Raw genomic sequence first — 15,545 nt, 5'->3', positions numbered from 1 at the left:
AACTTGTTACAGTGTTTCACCACCCTCATAGTAAAGAATTTCTTAATGTCTTAACCAAATCTACCCTGCTCTAGATTAACATCATTGCCCCTCATCCTATCAATACATGTCCTTGTGAACAGTTGCTCCCCAGCTTTCTTGTACGCCCCTTTCAGGTACTGGAAGGCTGCTACAAAGTCTCCCCAGAGTCTTTCATGCTACAACAAGGATTAGGCCACAGAGATACTTCTAAGTCTAGACTTGGAAAAATAATATCTAATACCAATAATATCCAAGAACCCAGTAACATCATCCTATCCATTGAAAATTCTGAAAACAGGAAGTAAAATCGGCTTTAGACCTTTAATCATGTAACTCTTCTGTTCCACCAGAGAAAAAGACAAAAGATCCAACTGAATTTCTTTAACTGCAGTCTTCCTTATTTACTTACTACTAAATCTATATGTATATATATACTATATATACTATGTATGTAACTGGAAGGAGAAAAAGAAAAAAGTATCGCAAATTCTTTGCAGTTCTTAAATCATTGAAGAAAAAAACAAACCTGATCACTTCCTTCAATGTACTTAATGTGAGGGTAATGGGGAAGAAGTCAAGAGCATAACCCTAACCTGTGAACAGCTATCAGATTCAAGGAAGGGAACAGACTAAGCTAGGGGATTTCAGAAAATGCACAGAGTTAATTTTCTTGCACAGAGGAAGGATCACTTACATTTAAACTATTCCTAACATACTTCTCTAATCTAGTCATCAAAATGATGTCTTCCTTTGCAATCTCCAAGAGCAAAAAAACACACTTTAAAATAGGTTTAGGGTTGTGGGTTTTTTTTCATTTTAATCTAAATTCCTGAAATCCACAATCACTTTGCTTGCAGCAACTTCTCACATATTGGTAGACTCTTCTGTCTCCTCTACAGTCTTATCTAAAATCAATCAAAATCACTCAGAGACAAAAATACAAAAGTGCAGTATCTTTAGAAAGCAAATGTTACCAACTAGAAATTAGAAGTTTCATTAATCTACAAATGTATCAAAATAAGAATTATAACTATTCTTTCTGATTAAACATTTCAGAAGAGAAAGTTAGGAAATTCTCTTTCAGCTGCATTCAAGCCAGCCATAAAGCCACATGTATGACAAGAAAGCAACAGGATTTTACAGAATATACTACGTTTGTGTTACCATTTTGAGGATTAGGGGTGACACAGATCATAAAAAGCTGCAAGTGTGTCTCTAACAATTCATATATATGTAGCTGAAGCTGTCAAAATTGTTCATCAGAACAGCCAGAAACTGCAGCAGCTTATAATTAAAATTCTCATTCACTCTGCAGGTTTTGTAAGGAACAGAGATAAGGCCGAGTCACACAACTAAGAAACAGCTCCTGTGTTCCCCACATTCAGCATCCCTCAACTATGTGGAAGTTGGCTTTGCTTAACAGGTAGAAAGGAGCTGTGGTCAACACTCCCATTCTGAGCAGATGGTCTATAACTACAGCATGATGACTGAAGGGAATGAAGGGACTGTGCAGACCTGAAGAGGATCCCTGAAGTGCTGAGGAAGAAATTTCCCGTTTTATTTCCTTCAACATGGCATACATGTCAGTTACTAATAGACTGAGTGTTTTTTAAATCCATTAAAACTAGGAACATCTGCAATATCTTCAGGCCCAAATGCTACAGCTTTTTGTTCGTATAGCAAAACCAGAAATCATTACAATGAGTGCAAAGAGATTTGTATGAACAAAAATCCACAGATCTCATAGCAGAAATTTTACACATAGGGAAGTTCAGCTACTAAAGGAAACGTCCTGCTCAAAGAATAGCGGACAAGTAGGAAAAGAATCCAGATTTCCCAACTTCTAGGGCAATGCACCAAAATCCCTTTGTACGGTACTTCTACTTTCCAGCCAGGATGAAATCAAGAAGTAAATTAATAAATGGTAAAAAAAAACTGCTTCAGGAAATTTTGGTTTTAGTCATCTGTGGGGCTTCAAAGCACTCTCATTTCTCAATTTAAAAATAAAGACCTTTAAGATGTCTCTCTAAGTACAGAAAATAACATGGATACCATATCTATGGCATTTATTTCTATAAATACAAGACACTGCAGTACTCACCGGTCTTTCAGTATGATGTCACCACAGGATTGACAGTAAAAGACATAATTCTTCTGGGGTTTCAGGCTTTCCCTCAAAGTAAAAACCAAATCTACAGATAGAAGAAGACATATTAGTTTTCAAAATTGTGTAAAATTTTCAGCCACTTGTTCAGAAAAATCCTGCCAAAAACCTTAGAGCCAAAAAAGACAAGAATCTTAACAAACAAAGCAAGAAGCTGACATTTGAAACACAATAAATTTATCTGTAGAGCAAGTACCTAGGTATAGGAAAAACTTGCCATCTCTACCTCATGTCCCTTAGTGCTGAGTGGAAATTGTACATGTGAATAATTATATAAAGGGTATAAATCCTCTCCATGGGGGAAGCTGAGATATTGATATAATACACAGATTGTATAAATTAAAATTCAATGCCACTCTTTTATAATTACATTTCTGCTAATCAGCGTCACTGTGATAGGAAGGTTCAATATGTGCCCAACATGTAGCACAAAACACTGAGGGGGCAGAGGTGGGGGTGAAGGGCACTAGTTTTCAATTTTCGTGCAGGTAAAATACCTGCCACTGTGGTACCACTCGAGGAATAGAGAGTGAGCAATACCCTCTGCAGGCCAGCAAAGCAAGAACAGTCTCACAAAAGCTGGCTCAGAAAACTTTTCCAAATTGAAATAAGGAACTATAAAAGCCTCCAAAAATTATCAAATAACATGAGGTAGAAGAAAAGTGTAACTGTTAGCCTAGCTCTATGTATGGACAGCTTTTGCATTGCCCACTTTCTCAAACTTAAGAATCAAAGTATATTCTCAGGACTGGCATTTGGTGTTCAAGACTTAGACTGCAACACAAATTAAAAGTGCTTTAAAAGGTTCCAGAATTTCATGAGAGACAACTACTTTTGCATACAAATAGAAAACATTAAAGGCTAACTAAGGTTATCCAATGCATATGTCAACCACCATCTGGTTCACACACATGTTCTTCACTAGTTTCAAATCCAGATTTTTTAAAATTCAACTTTTTTTCTTTTTAAGCATGCCTGATTAAGAAGACACACTAAATACTTTTTGTGTAATTGAATTGTCAAAGCACATGCAAAATTACAGATCAATGTACAGAAGCAACCTCAGCATACCTTAAAATCAACAGTTTGTTTCTGGTGCTGAAATCATTATTGCACATCACATACTTCATTGCTCATTTCTCTTTTAAAAACCACAAAATCACAAATTTGTGTTAATTAATGTAACTTTCTGAACATAAACAGACTGAGCTTGGATGCTAGAGTGAAAAAAAAAAAATGCACCAGCTATACTACCATAATTCCTATTTATGCAATCACATCCTAGACCTGAATTAGCATAACGGGAATAAAGAAGGTAACTTTGCAGATGTTCCCAGCAACATTAACCTCTGCAAACGGAGGCTGTGAGAACAAGTGACAACACAAAATCAGAATCCTTTAGAATTAGGTGGCTGGTGACGCTCCTAGTGCAATAGGCTGGATGAATCATATTTTTGGCTACATGAAATAAGAGGGAAAGCAAGTAATTTTGAATACAGGGAAGCACGGGGGGGGGAACCTGAGAGCAGCTCTCAAAGTCCCGCACAAACCACCTCCTCAGCGCCCGCGCCTCCCTTTCCTTACGCCACTTTTTTGCACTTTTCGTTTTTAAAACCGTCGGGTTTATTACAGTTGATCGGTTCCCGTCTTAATATCCCGCTCCGAGCCCAGGGCAGCCTTTGAGAACGCGTCACCGCCCACGCACGCTGCAAAAAGGGGAGGGTGCAGCTGGTTCGGGTGGGGTTTCCTCTGCGCGGCAGCGGCTCCGCCTCGAAGCCCCGCCTTGCACGTCCCTTAGGGCAGCGGGTTTCGGGAGACCCGCAGCCAAGCAGCCTCTCCGGTAAGCCCCGAGCCCCCTTTCCCCCCCCGCCCCGGGCCCGCCCCAGCCTTACCGGGCGGCGGGCGGAGCCGCCGCAGCCGCAGCCGCAGGTGGAGGCCGCCGCCGGGCAGGCGGCTCAGGGCGCGGCAGGAGGCGGGCGCCAGCCTCAGCCCTGCCGGCAGCGCCGCGGCCCCGCCGCTCCCGCCGCTCCTCACTTCCACGCCGTCCGCCGCCACCGAAACGTCCAGCGGCGAGCTCGACCAGTCCGCCTCGCTGCAGGGGGGTGGGGGGGGGGGGGGGAGGCAAAAGGAAGGGGTTTGCCTCAGAGCGGGTCTCGGGGCTTCACACGCAGGCGGGTCGAACGGGGCGGGCAGGAGCTCCGCTTCCCCAGCGCCCACCCGGCAAACCAGGGTCTCCCCTGGGGGGGGGGCGAGGACGAGCAATGGGGAGAAATAAACCAGCGTTCTCAGGAAGTATTTATTTCGCACAGTAACTCGGGCTTTGCCCAGTAACACAGGAAGGGGAGCGCAGCGGGAGGCGCTGGCACAGAACGCGGTTCACCCCCCCCCCCCGCTTCTCCCGCCCTCCCCCAGTGTAAGGCTCCGCGGGCCGGAGAAGCCGCGCGCCCGGCCCCGGCACTACCGGATCAGCAGCGAGGCGCTCCGCGTCCCCCGCCGGGCCTCCAGCAGGAACCCGCCCGCCATCCTGCCCCCGCGGCAGCTCCGCCCCCCGCCCCGGAACCCGCCGCCCTCCCGGCGCCGCCCCCGCCCCGGTTCCGGCTCTGGGCTCGGGCCTGGGTGCCGTGGGATGGGGCCCAGTTTGGGTCGAGGCCGGCACGGTCTGCCCGGGCAGCCGCTCCAGGGCTCGGCTGGCCTCGCGGGGTTTTCTTACGTCCAGCCTGAATCTCCCTTGTGTCAACATCTGCCCGAGTCCCGTCTTCTCAGGCGCTTCTCACAGGCACCGGGGGGGCTGTGGTTGGGACCCCCACCCCAAAGCCCTCTCACTTCGCGGTGTTTCAGCCCCAACCATCCTGGACACCTTCCCTGCCAGGACCACCGCGGGAAGACTGAGCACTGATGAAGGAGAAATTCTGGGGAGCAAAACTCAGACCACTGATCAATTACTGGGAGGAGATATAGGAGATATTCTGGCCCTTGTAAACCATGGGAATAGAATGCAGCTAGGTGAAGTGGAAAAGCACTGACCCTGAGAAGCAGATAGTAAGAAGCCACAGTAAATCTAACTATGGCTATGTTAGCACAGGAATGTGCTAAAGCCTGCATTTAGGTAAGGAAACTTGCGCTTAGCTAAAAAAGTAGCATTTTGACAAAGGCAGCCTATGTGGAGTTATGCTGAGAGCATGACTGGCGCGTGAACAGGTTAAGGGAACCAATGAAACGGGAACAGGATTTGCATGGACAGTGAAAATGTGTATAAAAAGCAGCCTGTGTATAAATGCCTGCAAGTATCTAAAGGGTGGGTGCAGAGAGGATGGAGCCAGACTCTTTTCAGTAGTTCCCAGTGACAGGACAAGGGGCAATGGACACAAGCTGGAACATGGGAAGTTCCATTTAAATATGAGCAAAAACTTCTTTATGGTGAGGGTGACAGAGCCCTGGAACAGGCTCCCCAGGGAGGTTGTGGAGTCCCCTTCTCTGGAGATATTCAAGATGTGCCGGGATGCAGTCCTGAGTAATGTGCTCTAGGGGATCCTGTTTTAGCAGGGGAGTTGGACTGGATGATCTTTCGAGGTCCCTTCCAACTCTGACAATTCCATAATTCCATAAAATAAACGACATTTTGCTTGCATCAAGCTGCGTCCCGTCTCTCAATTGCCGCGCACTGTCTCATCGACGTGGTCTATCAAGTGCCGGGAAATGGTGGGATAAACAGCCTCCTTGATCTGTGGGTTCTGCCTCAGGATGCTGTTGGCCCTCCTCTCTGGCAGGGCCAGCTCAGCTCACTGCCCACGAGAACCCCAGGGTGTTATCCACAAAGCTGCTCCTGGGGCACTCCTGGTCTTTACTGGTGCCCAGGGGAACTTGTCCTTTGCAGCAGTCCCCCATGATAACTAGGCTTTGTGACACAGAGATTTCCTTGGGTTGCATCAGAAGACTTCATCCACTTCCTTATCCTGATTGGTTGGTCTGTAACATGTTCCCACCAAGATGTCATCCTCACTGGCTTCTCTTCTGATCCTGATGTATGAGTTCTGACCCAGTTCCATGTACCCCAGATGCTGCTTCACAGAGAGGGCACTATCATTGGTACTCATGTGGATAAGCAGCTGGGGACAAGCCTCAGCAGTGTCTTTGCAAGATTTTGGATCCAAGCTCCCAGCAAGTAAAAAACCATCCAGACAGCAAGTCAGGTTGGCAGATGAGGCCCTCCATCCCTGACAGCAAGGAGTGACACACTGCACTCATTCATCAATTTATCCTGGTGGTGCTGCTGGGAGCTTCAGGCTTGGCCAGCTGTGGTTGCCAGATAAGCCTTTCTTCCCATCACCTGCTACCAGGGCATGGAGCCTATACTCCAGTTGCAGATCTGCAGGTGGAGAAGGAACTGTCCTCCTGTTGATAGAAGTCACAAGCTTCCACCTTCCACATCATGGGAAATGCTTCATTTCCCTAAACCCAACCATGATCTCTGGCTGCCTCTCTTTCTGTGCAGTTTGGGTGCTCACTTTTGCAGGGTCCCTGGAAAGATCCTGTCACATTCTTTTTCGTCTTCCCTGGTACTGAATGGTCTGCTGGACTCCTCCTCAAGCTCCTTAGATTGGCCATGACTCCTGACCACTGCAGACATCCAGCAAACAAGGATGCCAGTTCTGCAGGGTGGTCCCTGCAGCCCCAGGCCTCTGAAGCTGCAGCCCCACATACTAGATCTGGCTGGAATGGAGTATCCTCACAGCAGCCCATATGAAGCTCTGCTTAGGATTGGTTACACACCAATGTTTCAGCTACTGCTTAAAGTGTTTGCAAACTGTCAAAAGTCTCCTCAGTATCACTCTGCTCAGTCCAGCAAGTAGGAGACAGGGAGTAGGCCAGGGTGGGGGAGAGGTAGGACAGCTGACTCAGACTTACCAGAGAGGTATTCCATAGAACATGTTATGTTCAGCAGTGAAAAACTGGGGGTGTAACCTTTCAAAAGTAGCTGTTGCTCAGAGACTGGCTGGACATCAGCTATCTTCTTGTGGGAGGTGGTGAGTGTCTTTGTATGTTTGGGGTTTTTTCCCCCTCATCTTTCTTACTAAACCATCATTATCTTGACTCATAACTTTTCTTCCTTTTGCTCTTCTGGTTCTCCCCAGATGGAGCAGTGAGCAGCTGTGTGGGGTCAACCCACTGTGCCCACGAAGCTCTGCCTGAGCAGAAGCCTTGGCTGAGCCAGGGGCAGGCTCCCCAGCCAGTGCTGGGGACTGTATCCTGTGGCGTGTCACTGCACCACCACCCATCCCCTCTCTTGTGAACAACCCCCTCTCCACCCTTTCTTGCAACATAACAAGTCTGCCCAAACTCCTCCCAATCCACGTTCACCCAGCTCTCACATTGCACTCATACCAAATGCTCCCTTGGCACAGGCATCTGCTCTGGGGTGAGGCTTCCTACCGTCTCTCACGAGGTCTTTTATCAAGAGACAGTTAAGACCACCTTGACACTCCTGTGTGACTGTCCCTTAGCTCCTGAGCACTGTCACCAGTGCATGCTTCATGCAGCACGCTGCCCTCGCAGAGCCTAAGAGGCTGTTGCTGGTCTGTGTTTGAGGACACCAAGGAAAGAAGCTTTTACTTTGGAAAAAAAGTCTCTTGCAATGTTAAGTGTTTACTTTCTGTGGAAGTCACAAGACCTTCTGCAACTGCAGAGAGTTATTCAAAACATGACCTGCAAAACTTCAAACAAAAAGGTAGATTTGCATATGTTCATTTTATAGCAATTTACTAAGTACTTAGTCCTTGGAGTTGGCAAAACCAGGTAGATGTCTTAGGAGAGTCTCAAAGAAGTAGATGGAGAAAAGTTAGATTTTGTGGGAAAAATACCGCAGACAATAGTCAGCTAAACTGTCTCAACCAAGTGGTTTGTTGTGGGTTTTTTTACAAAGCCTGAATTTATTCAAGTAATCTAAGACGCAGAATACACTCTCTTCATGCTGTTCTGGGGGTGGTGCTTTGGGATTTTGTTGTTTGATTTTTTTAAGGAAGAAAAATATTTAGTTCACGTGGTGGCTTTCATTCCAATTACCTCACAAACCAATGTACATATTGCAGGTTAAATTGTTCTGAGCAAGTAGGTCACACGTCAAACATAAAATCCAGATAATTACAGGAGAATCGACTCCTGCTATTAATAAAAGGGCCTTGGGTCCTGATTTTACAAAGGGTTACACAAAGCTATAAATTTATGAATAATCTTAAGTATTTGCAGGGCGTGAGCTTCATTTATTCAAAATTGTCTACCATAGGTTTCTCACCACTTTTGAGGTGAAATAATCATACAGAAATGAAGGTAAACATCCTGTAGAGCAAGTGCACCTGGCATCAGTGGTGCATCTAGCCCAGTATTTTGACTCCAACACAAGCAAGGGGAAATACTATTTAGAAAGAGCTCCTTACTGTGGTCACTTCCCAGCACTTCCCCTGCATCCCTCATTGTTTTAGGGATGATGAAGGATACAACCCTGCTTATTTCCTTCAGCGTCCACTTATTGATTCATATTGATGAATAATGTGTCCTTGAACCTATGGATAGTGTCCAAGTCTCCAGCCTCTGGTGGCAGTATGTTCTAGAAGTTCACCACCTGCTTTGCAGAAAAGCATTTTCTTTACATGTCTCAAAAATGATCTTCCATTGTTTTAATGATTTTATAAACCTTGACCAATGCTCTCCCCTGCCTTCTCTCTCTCCACACCAAACAGTCCCAGCTGCCATTGTAGGGTGGGAATGCCACCCCTCCTCTGTGCCTTCCCTAACTCCTCTATACCCTTCTTGAACTGTGAAGACAAGAACTGATACAGTTGTAATTTTTTTATCATCATCACTGCACATGAAGTTGATGAGACAATTTCAGAGAACTGTTTGAGAGCTCTGCAATGTAACCACTACTACTAAATTTGACAAGAGGGAAGCTTAGAAATCTAACTGCTTTACAGCACAGGAGCATGTGAAGGCAAAGTTATTTAAAGTCCCATCACCTCTGTGAAGAGCATCACTTTAAAATAGCTCCAAAACCAACAAGAACAACCCTAATTAAGAATTAAATCTCAGGTGCATTTTTAAGTATCTTCAAGGAAAGATAAATGTAAATGCACCATTTTAATTGGAAATACACGACTTGTAGAGTCATAATTGGTGCCTCAGAATACTGGTGGGAATTGCCAGCTTTTCAGAAAGTAACTGTTTTTCACCTACAGAATCCTGGAATAGTTTAATGAGAAAAAGAATCGCGTTTCTTCTTTATTATTATCTCAATTGTGGAAAATAAAATTAGACTTCATATAATTTGACTGATAACATAAGTCACCAAGTACAAGATTTAGAAATATTATGAGATTTTTCCCCTGGCAATATTTTAGAAATATTTGCTTGTCTTCAGATGCATCTGAAAGACCTATTACATAAGCTGAATCAATTTCATTTTTTTTTCAATTACTTAAGTAATTTTTAACCATGTTAACTGCATTCTCTATTATAAAGCCTCCTTAAATTTGAAAAATGTATTTATGACTCTGAAACTTAACAGATTGCAGTCAAGGAACTGTACCCTTCATACTGCTGAATGAGTCGCTTGAAAATTGCTCTCGCAGCAAAAAATTTCTTCCAACATTGTCCATGTGGGCACCCCACACACCTTTCTGTTTCACAAGGACTTGAGCACACTGAGCACACATTTTAGAAAATTCTGAACTACAACTAATATCATTAACAGTATTTTCTGAAGTACTACCTGCCCTCAATTTTTACCTGCACCGCATTTAATGGTTTGGGTTCAAAGGGACATAAATGTTCATCTTCCACTAGACCAGGTAGCCCAAAGCCCCATCCAACCTCACCCTGAGCACTTGCCAGGGACGGGGCACCCCGGGCTTCTCAGGGCAGCCCACTCCAGTGTCCCGCCACCCTCACAGAAAACATTTTCTTCCCAATATCTACTCTCTTTCAGTTTAAAACCGTTCCCCTTTCTCCTATCACTACATGCCCTTACCAACAGTTCCTCCCCATCTTTCCTGGAGGCCCCTTCAGATCCTGGAAGGCTGCTGTTGAGACCCCCCAGGGCTTTCTCCAGGCTGGACAACCCTAAATTTTTCGGTGAACTCCGTAAAGATTAGGCAAAATAAATAACCATACCTCAATACAAACCCCTTATTTTCATTCCCGCCAGTGCGTATCCGCGCACTTGCACGTTTTCCCCTTCACGCGGGACGGCTCCGGCGGCACCACAGAGGCCCAGGACGCTCCCTCCCCGCAGCCCACAGGCGGAGCCGCTACCTCCTCCTCCTCCTCCGCGCAACCCGCAACTAAAGCAGGTGCGCACAGGAACGCAGCGCGACGCGCGCGCCCCCGCCGCAGCCCACCCAGGCGTGACTCGCGGGTTTCCGCCGGGCAAACGCGGGCAGTGCGGCGGCGGGCGCTGCGCGGGCGCGGAGCCGGGCACGGAGCCGCGCATCGCTCCCCGCATCGCTCCCCGCATCCCTCTGCGCGCCGCTCTCCGCATCGCTCCCCGCATCGCTCCCCGCATCCCTCTGCGCTCCGCTCCCCGCATCGCTCTCCGCATCGCTCCCCGCATCGCTCCCCGCATCCCTCCGCGCGCCGCTCCCCGCCCCGCTCCCCGCCCCGCTCCGCGCGCCGCTCCGGGCCGCCAGGGGGCGCGGTGCGGGCCGGGCGGGGGGCGGGGGCAGGCGCGGCGCGGCGCGGCGCAGTGCATGCCGGGAGCTGTCAGGGCGGCGCTCGGGTCCTTCCGGCTCCGGTCGCTCAGGTAACGCCGCTCGCCCCGGCGCCCTCTCCCTCATCCCCCTCCTCCTCCTCCTCCTCTTGCTCCTCCTCCCGGCGCGGGCAGGCTGCGGGCCCGGCGGCCGCCGCTCCCCTCCTCCCGCCCTGTCATCGCGCCTGTGCTGGGGAGGGCGCCGCAGCCGGCGGGGTCCGCCCCTGGAGCCGAGCCGGCCCTCTCCTCTCCTCTCCTCTCCTCTGCCCTCCTGGTGCCGGGCCGCGGGCACCCGGGGGAGGGCGGGGACCGGTCCTGAGCTCGCCTGGGGGCGTGGGGCAGGCGCCGAGGAGCCTGAGGAGAGCGGTTAGTCTGTTAATTGCTCTATCAATTAAGCCGCGGCTCGCCCGGCTGCCGCTCCGCGGTCTGCCCGCCGCTGCTGGCCCCGCAGCGCGGGGCGGGCGCGTCTGGAGGCGGCAGAGCCTCTTCCCCCGCCCGGCCCGGCCCGGCCCGGCCCGGCCTCGGCTTCGGGCGCTGCTGGCAGGGCCTGGCACTCCCTTCGTGGAGTGGCTTCCTCAGGGCACCTTTTGCCGGCTGGGCACAAGCTCGGCGTTGGGCTGCCAGAGCCGTCCTGCTTTGACCTTGAGCGTATCAGGTCTGTGGGCCTCTTTTGGGTCAAGATTCCTGGCTGGCTGGCTCGGCTGCTTCAGTTGTGGCATGTGATGTTTGGGAAGATACGCGGGGTGTATGGCTGCCCGTAGGTTGTGGTTAAATTTCATCTGTTGATGCAGGGATGGCCTTAAATCTTGTCATGCATAGGTATATAACAGACAGCTTATGGTGTTTGTTTGGTTTGGTTTGTTTTTTGTAGAAATAACATTTGCATACCTGTAATAATAACCAGAAAAACCTAAGCAATTTATCTCTTTAAGTATCCTAAAAATATGCTGGATATGGAGTGCAGGTTTTAATGAGCTTGTTCTGGGTGACTCAAACCTTGCATTTTCGTTGCTGATTAGCAAGAATCCTTGCACTTCTGCATTTTCTTTATATATGCAGTAATAGTGGATGTGTTATGGCTCTCAGGTTAACTGCATGTGATGCCTGAATTCCAGCTATAGGAGTCTGAAGTGGTGGGAAGACTCGTAATTAGTAGTGGGCTGGATACTTAAAGGAAATAAGGGGGCACAGGTTGAAGATCACACTCTTCATTTTGTTGTCAAGCCTTGGTCTGTCTGTGTTAAATACTGGCCTGGTTGTTAGGTGTGCTTATTTTTTTGTTTGAAGTATCAGTAGGTTTTCAAAAACAGGCTGAAATGCAGTAGACTTTTTTGCAGGTCTAATAATAGTGTGATGTCTCAATATTGTGATTATCCAAAACATACAGTCATTTTAATATGACATGGATGAATGTCATCTGGAGGAATGTCAGTTTGGAAACAGGCAGAACATCGACAGTATGATTCCTGCTTTTGCTTTAATTGAAATGACAATAGGCACTTTTGGAAACTAAGCAGCCTGTAAGTGGGAGATGGGGAAGTAGAGACTGAATTTCTAACTTACTGAATGCCTTACTTTCCTAACCTGATGGTAGCACCTGTGACAGTAAATGGTTAAACAGGATCTTGTGAAGACAATTATCCTCCATCTTCCATCAGTGGTGTGGCTGCTCACTCCAGTGGATATTTATGTTCACAGGTTCAGCCATGTTTATATTGGTAGTTCTTTACTTGTGTAAAAATACTGGTATGCTGCACTGACCTCTAGAAGTACTACTCATTGCACACACAGAAAGCTCCAGGGGCAGGAATGCAGTCTGTCTGGTGTAAGTGGGCTCAGCCTGTGTTCTTCTGCCGTTGTTCCTGGTTTGAATAAGGAGAGCACAATGTATTCATTGCTAGCTTAGTTCTCTTGGCCAGTTACTGCTGGCCACCTTTGGTGTCTTCTTAGGTAGCTGGGAATGACTGCTTTGGGGTCAGGCTGACTGAAAATGCTTCTTGCTATTATTCTGCAGTTTTTTTATTTTTTCACTTTGATGGGACTGTGTTATATTAAATATGCAGTGTGTAGAAGAGAACCAAGAAGAGGTATGAAGTATGTTGTAAAAACTGTTTTGAAAATTGTTGAGAAAACAGGAGATGAAAGAAAGATTAAACCAAATAATACCTGCTGCTAATGCATGAAATAGAAAAATGGAATTTATTTGTATGCACATAAGTTGTCTCTCAGATTAATAATCATGTTGCCCTGACTCATGGCTGAGAAGAATTTGAATGATAAATAGAGAGAGTAAGCAATATGTTTCCCTCTGATAGCTTGGGGAGAAGAAACACTGCAGGATCAACCATTTTTCCCCACTAATTGAAATTAGAAATGAGAATGAAGCAGCAGAGAGATTTAGTTAATAATTTCACTAGTAAACACATCCCTGTTTTTATCAGAAACTTGTACTTGAATATAAGCTTTAAAAAATATGTACAGCCAAGGAACGGTGCTTTTCCTGATTTGGTTTCTAGTATCATTTGCAAAAATCAAAGGGAATTTAGCCTTATATTTGTCTTTTCTGGCTTACTTCTGAGGATAAGGAGAGCAAATAAATTTCAGTCCAGCCACCATTTTCAGAACAGTGAGAAAAGGATTCTACTTTACAAATTTATTTGAAATCCATCTGCAGAAGATGTGAAATGAGATGCATTGCAAAATATAACCACAACCTAGATAATACATAGGCATGCCTATGGCATATGACACTATTTCAGAATTAAAATAATAATTAAATTATATAAATTATTTGAAATTTGAAATCAATGAGTTAGTAATAATATCTTGGCACCTTAGGGTAAATAAAAAAAGGGAAGATGAGCAAAGTCTTGTCCAGTGCATTGTGTTAAAATGTTACCCAAGTAAGGCAACTTTAAGGATATGAAAACTTCTCACATGTTTTTTATGAAAAGAAGCATCATGGTTGTTTGGAGACAGACTTGCCTGAAGGTAGATGTTGTTAAAATTATACATGTGGATAAATAAAAGGTTAGCCTAAATCTTAAATTTTAAAGTTATTGTGAGCAAAGAATAAATTTATAAATAATCAGGCCACTTTTTTTTTTTTAAGTTGGCAGATTGTGCTAAACCCCTTCTCAGGATGTCTAAAGAGACGTCTCAGTGTGAAGGCACAGCGTTACCCTGGAAGCAAGGCCTCTCTCTCAGTAGAGGAGAGTGCTGCAAGCACAACGTAAGACAGTGAAACTCCTTTAAGTCTTTTTTTGTTTTGTTTACCAAGCTGGAAAGGATCCGGAAGTTGGCAAACTCTCCTTTAAAACAAAGTGTAATACAAATTCAGGGTTAAATATAGTCATCATGATTTGAGTTTGCTTTCATGGTTACATTTGCTATGGCTTTTTTTGTTTATTAATTTTAACTGTATTCTATACTAATTGGATTTACTAGTTTACTGAGAGTAGAAGATAAGTGAGAAAGAAGAAGAATACCTCAAAATAAGTTTTCTGTCAGTAAATGATTGGAAAAAAACAGAAGAGGAGAGCTAGCTAATCAAAAAGGCATTCTTTTCAGAGAGGGTGTAGTGACCATTTCAAGACATGGGATGGAAACAAGTAAAAATGAAAATAAATTGCAGTTTATTTTGGAAAGCTTGTCTTGTTAGAGTGCTCAGACACTTGGAGAGAAGGTAACTATTTGAAATAAGGTACTTGCTTATCCATGGCTGCTCAACAGACTGGGCAGCAGCCCCAGAGCCTCATCGGTGTCCGTGAGATCTGGGTGGTTCCACTGCAGGACAGAAGCGCAAAGCCTATGGTGCTCACGGGTGGTACTGGAGCCATGGGGAGGGTGCAGTTTCACTCACTCTGGAACATGCTTGTTTTCTCTTTGCTAATGTTTTTTCCAACCCATCAAACTCGTGTGGTTACCATCAATTTGGCTGTGTCAGATAAATACCTTTCATAATTCTGTGTAGTGTAACACAAATAACTTTATTTCTATTATGAAGTCTCAGGGTCTTGTCATGAAGGTTGGGAAACTGCTGACTTCATGTTGTTCCAGGTTTGATTGTGGATAGCTGGAAAAGACCTTACCAGCCCAGGGCACAAGCCACCCTTTTTCAGCATACAAACAGTTTGTTTTGGTTCAGGGAACTGTAGGTGATACAATATATACAGGTTATACTTCTGAGTTAGGAGTTTGTGTTTCTGTTTGGTTTGGCATTGTGAAAATGACTGGTTGACTCCAGGAGGTCACCCTGGAGAATAAAATTAAGATGATATAAAAAATGCCTTTAGCCAGGTTGGTTGATAGATAATTTAAATTACATATAAAGATGCTAACTCTGTGAGCTGAGACAAAATTAAGTTTAAGGAGGAAACCTTCTGCAAGATGTCAAAAGAGTGGGGGCTAAATTCTAAGTAGGTTTTTTTAGGTGTTTTTTCTGTTTGTTTAGTTTTGTTTTTTTCTTCCTTCAAATGTGTAATTGAAATTGTAAGGGGAAATTGTGACCAATTCTAGATCTAGATTGAAATATTGGTTGTTCAATACAGTGGTCATCAAGGGGAAGAAGAGGACAAGAAAAGCACTTGTAAGTGAGCATTGAAGGATAACCAAAATCCAAGG

At 45.7% G+C, this 15,545-nt stretch overlaps 2 protein-coding genes across 9 annotated transcripts in view; one reads left to right on the top strand and one right to left on the bottom strand.

Annotated features, from left to right (window-relative positions):
- The window catches only part of UBE3D (ubiquitin protein ligase E3D), a 79,419-nt gene extending 74,711 nt beyond the window's left edge, over window positions 1–4,708 (bottom strand). For both annotated transcript variants that reach the window (XM_051613381.1, XM_051613382.1), the window contains exons 1-3: window positions 4,647–4,708; window positions 4,078–4,277; window positions 2,123–2,213 (exon numbers count right to left, since the gene is read on the bottom strand). In XM_051613381.1, the coding sequence (XP_051469341.1) occupies window positions 2,123–2,213; window positions 4,078–4,277; window positions 4,647–4,708 (353 nt within the window). The remainder of the gene's footprint in view (window positions 1–2,122; window positions 2,214–4,077; window positions 4,278–4,646) is intronic.
- A 6,226-nt stretch (window positions 4,709–10,934) lies between these two features.
- DOP1A (DOP1 leucine zipper like protein A) overlaps window positions 10,935–15,545 on the top strand; it is a 63,212-nt gene continuing 58,601 nt past the window's right edge. For 6 of the 7 annotated variants that reach the window (XM_051613369.1, XM_051613366.1, XM_051613370.1 and 3 more), the window contains exon 1: window positions 10,935–10,976. The gene's annotated coding sequence lies outside the window, so the exon portion shown is untranslated. Of the gene's footprint in view, window positions 10,977–11,251; window positions 11,289–15,545 lie in introns of those variants that run through there. The other variant, XM_051613365.1, reaches the window with a different exon arrangement.

The sequence above is a fragment of the Apus apus genome, chromosome 3 (genome assembly GCF_020740795.1).
Source record: "Apus apus isolate bApuApu2 chromosome 3, bApuApu2.pri.cur, whole genome shotgun sequence".
In the NCBI taxonomy this organism is placed as follows: Eukaryota; Metazoa; Chordata; class Aves; order Apodiformes; family Apodidae; genus Apus; species Apus apus.
Note: the sequence above shows the minus strand (reverse complement) of the source record. Positions and strands in the feature narration are given on the sequence as shown.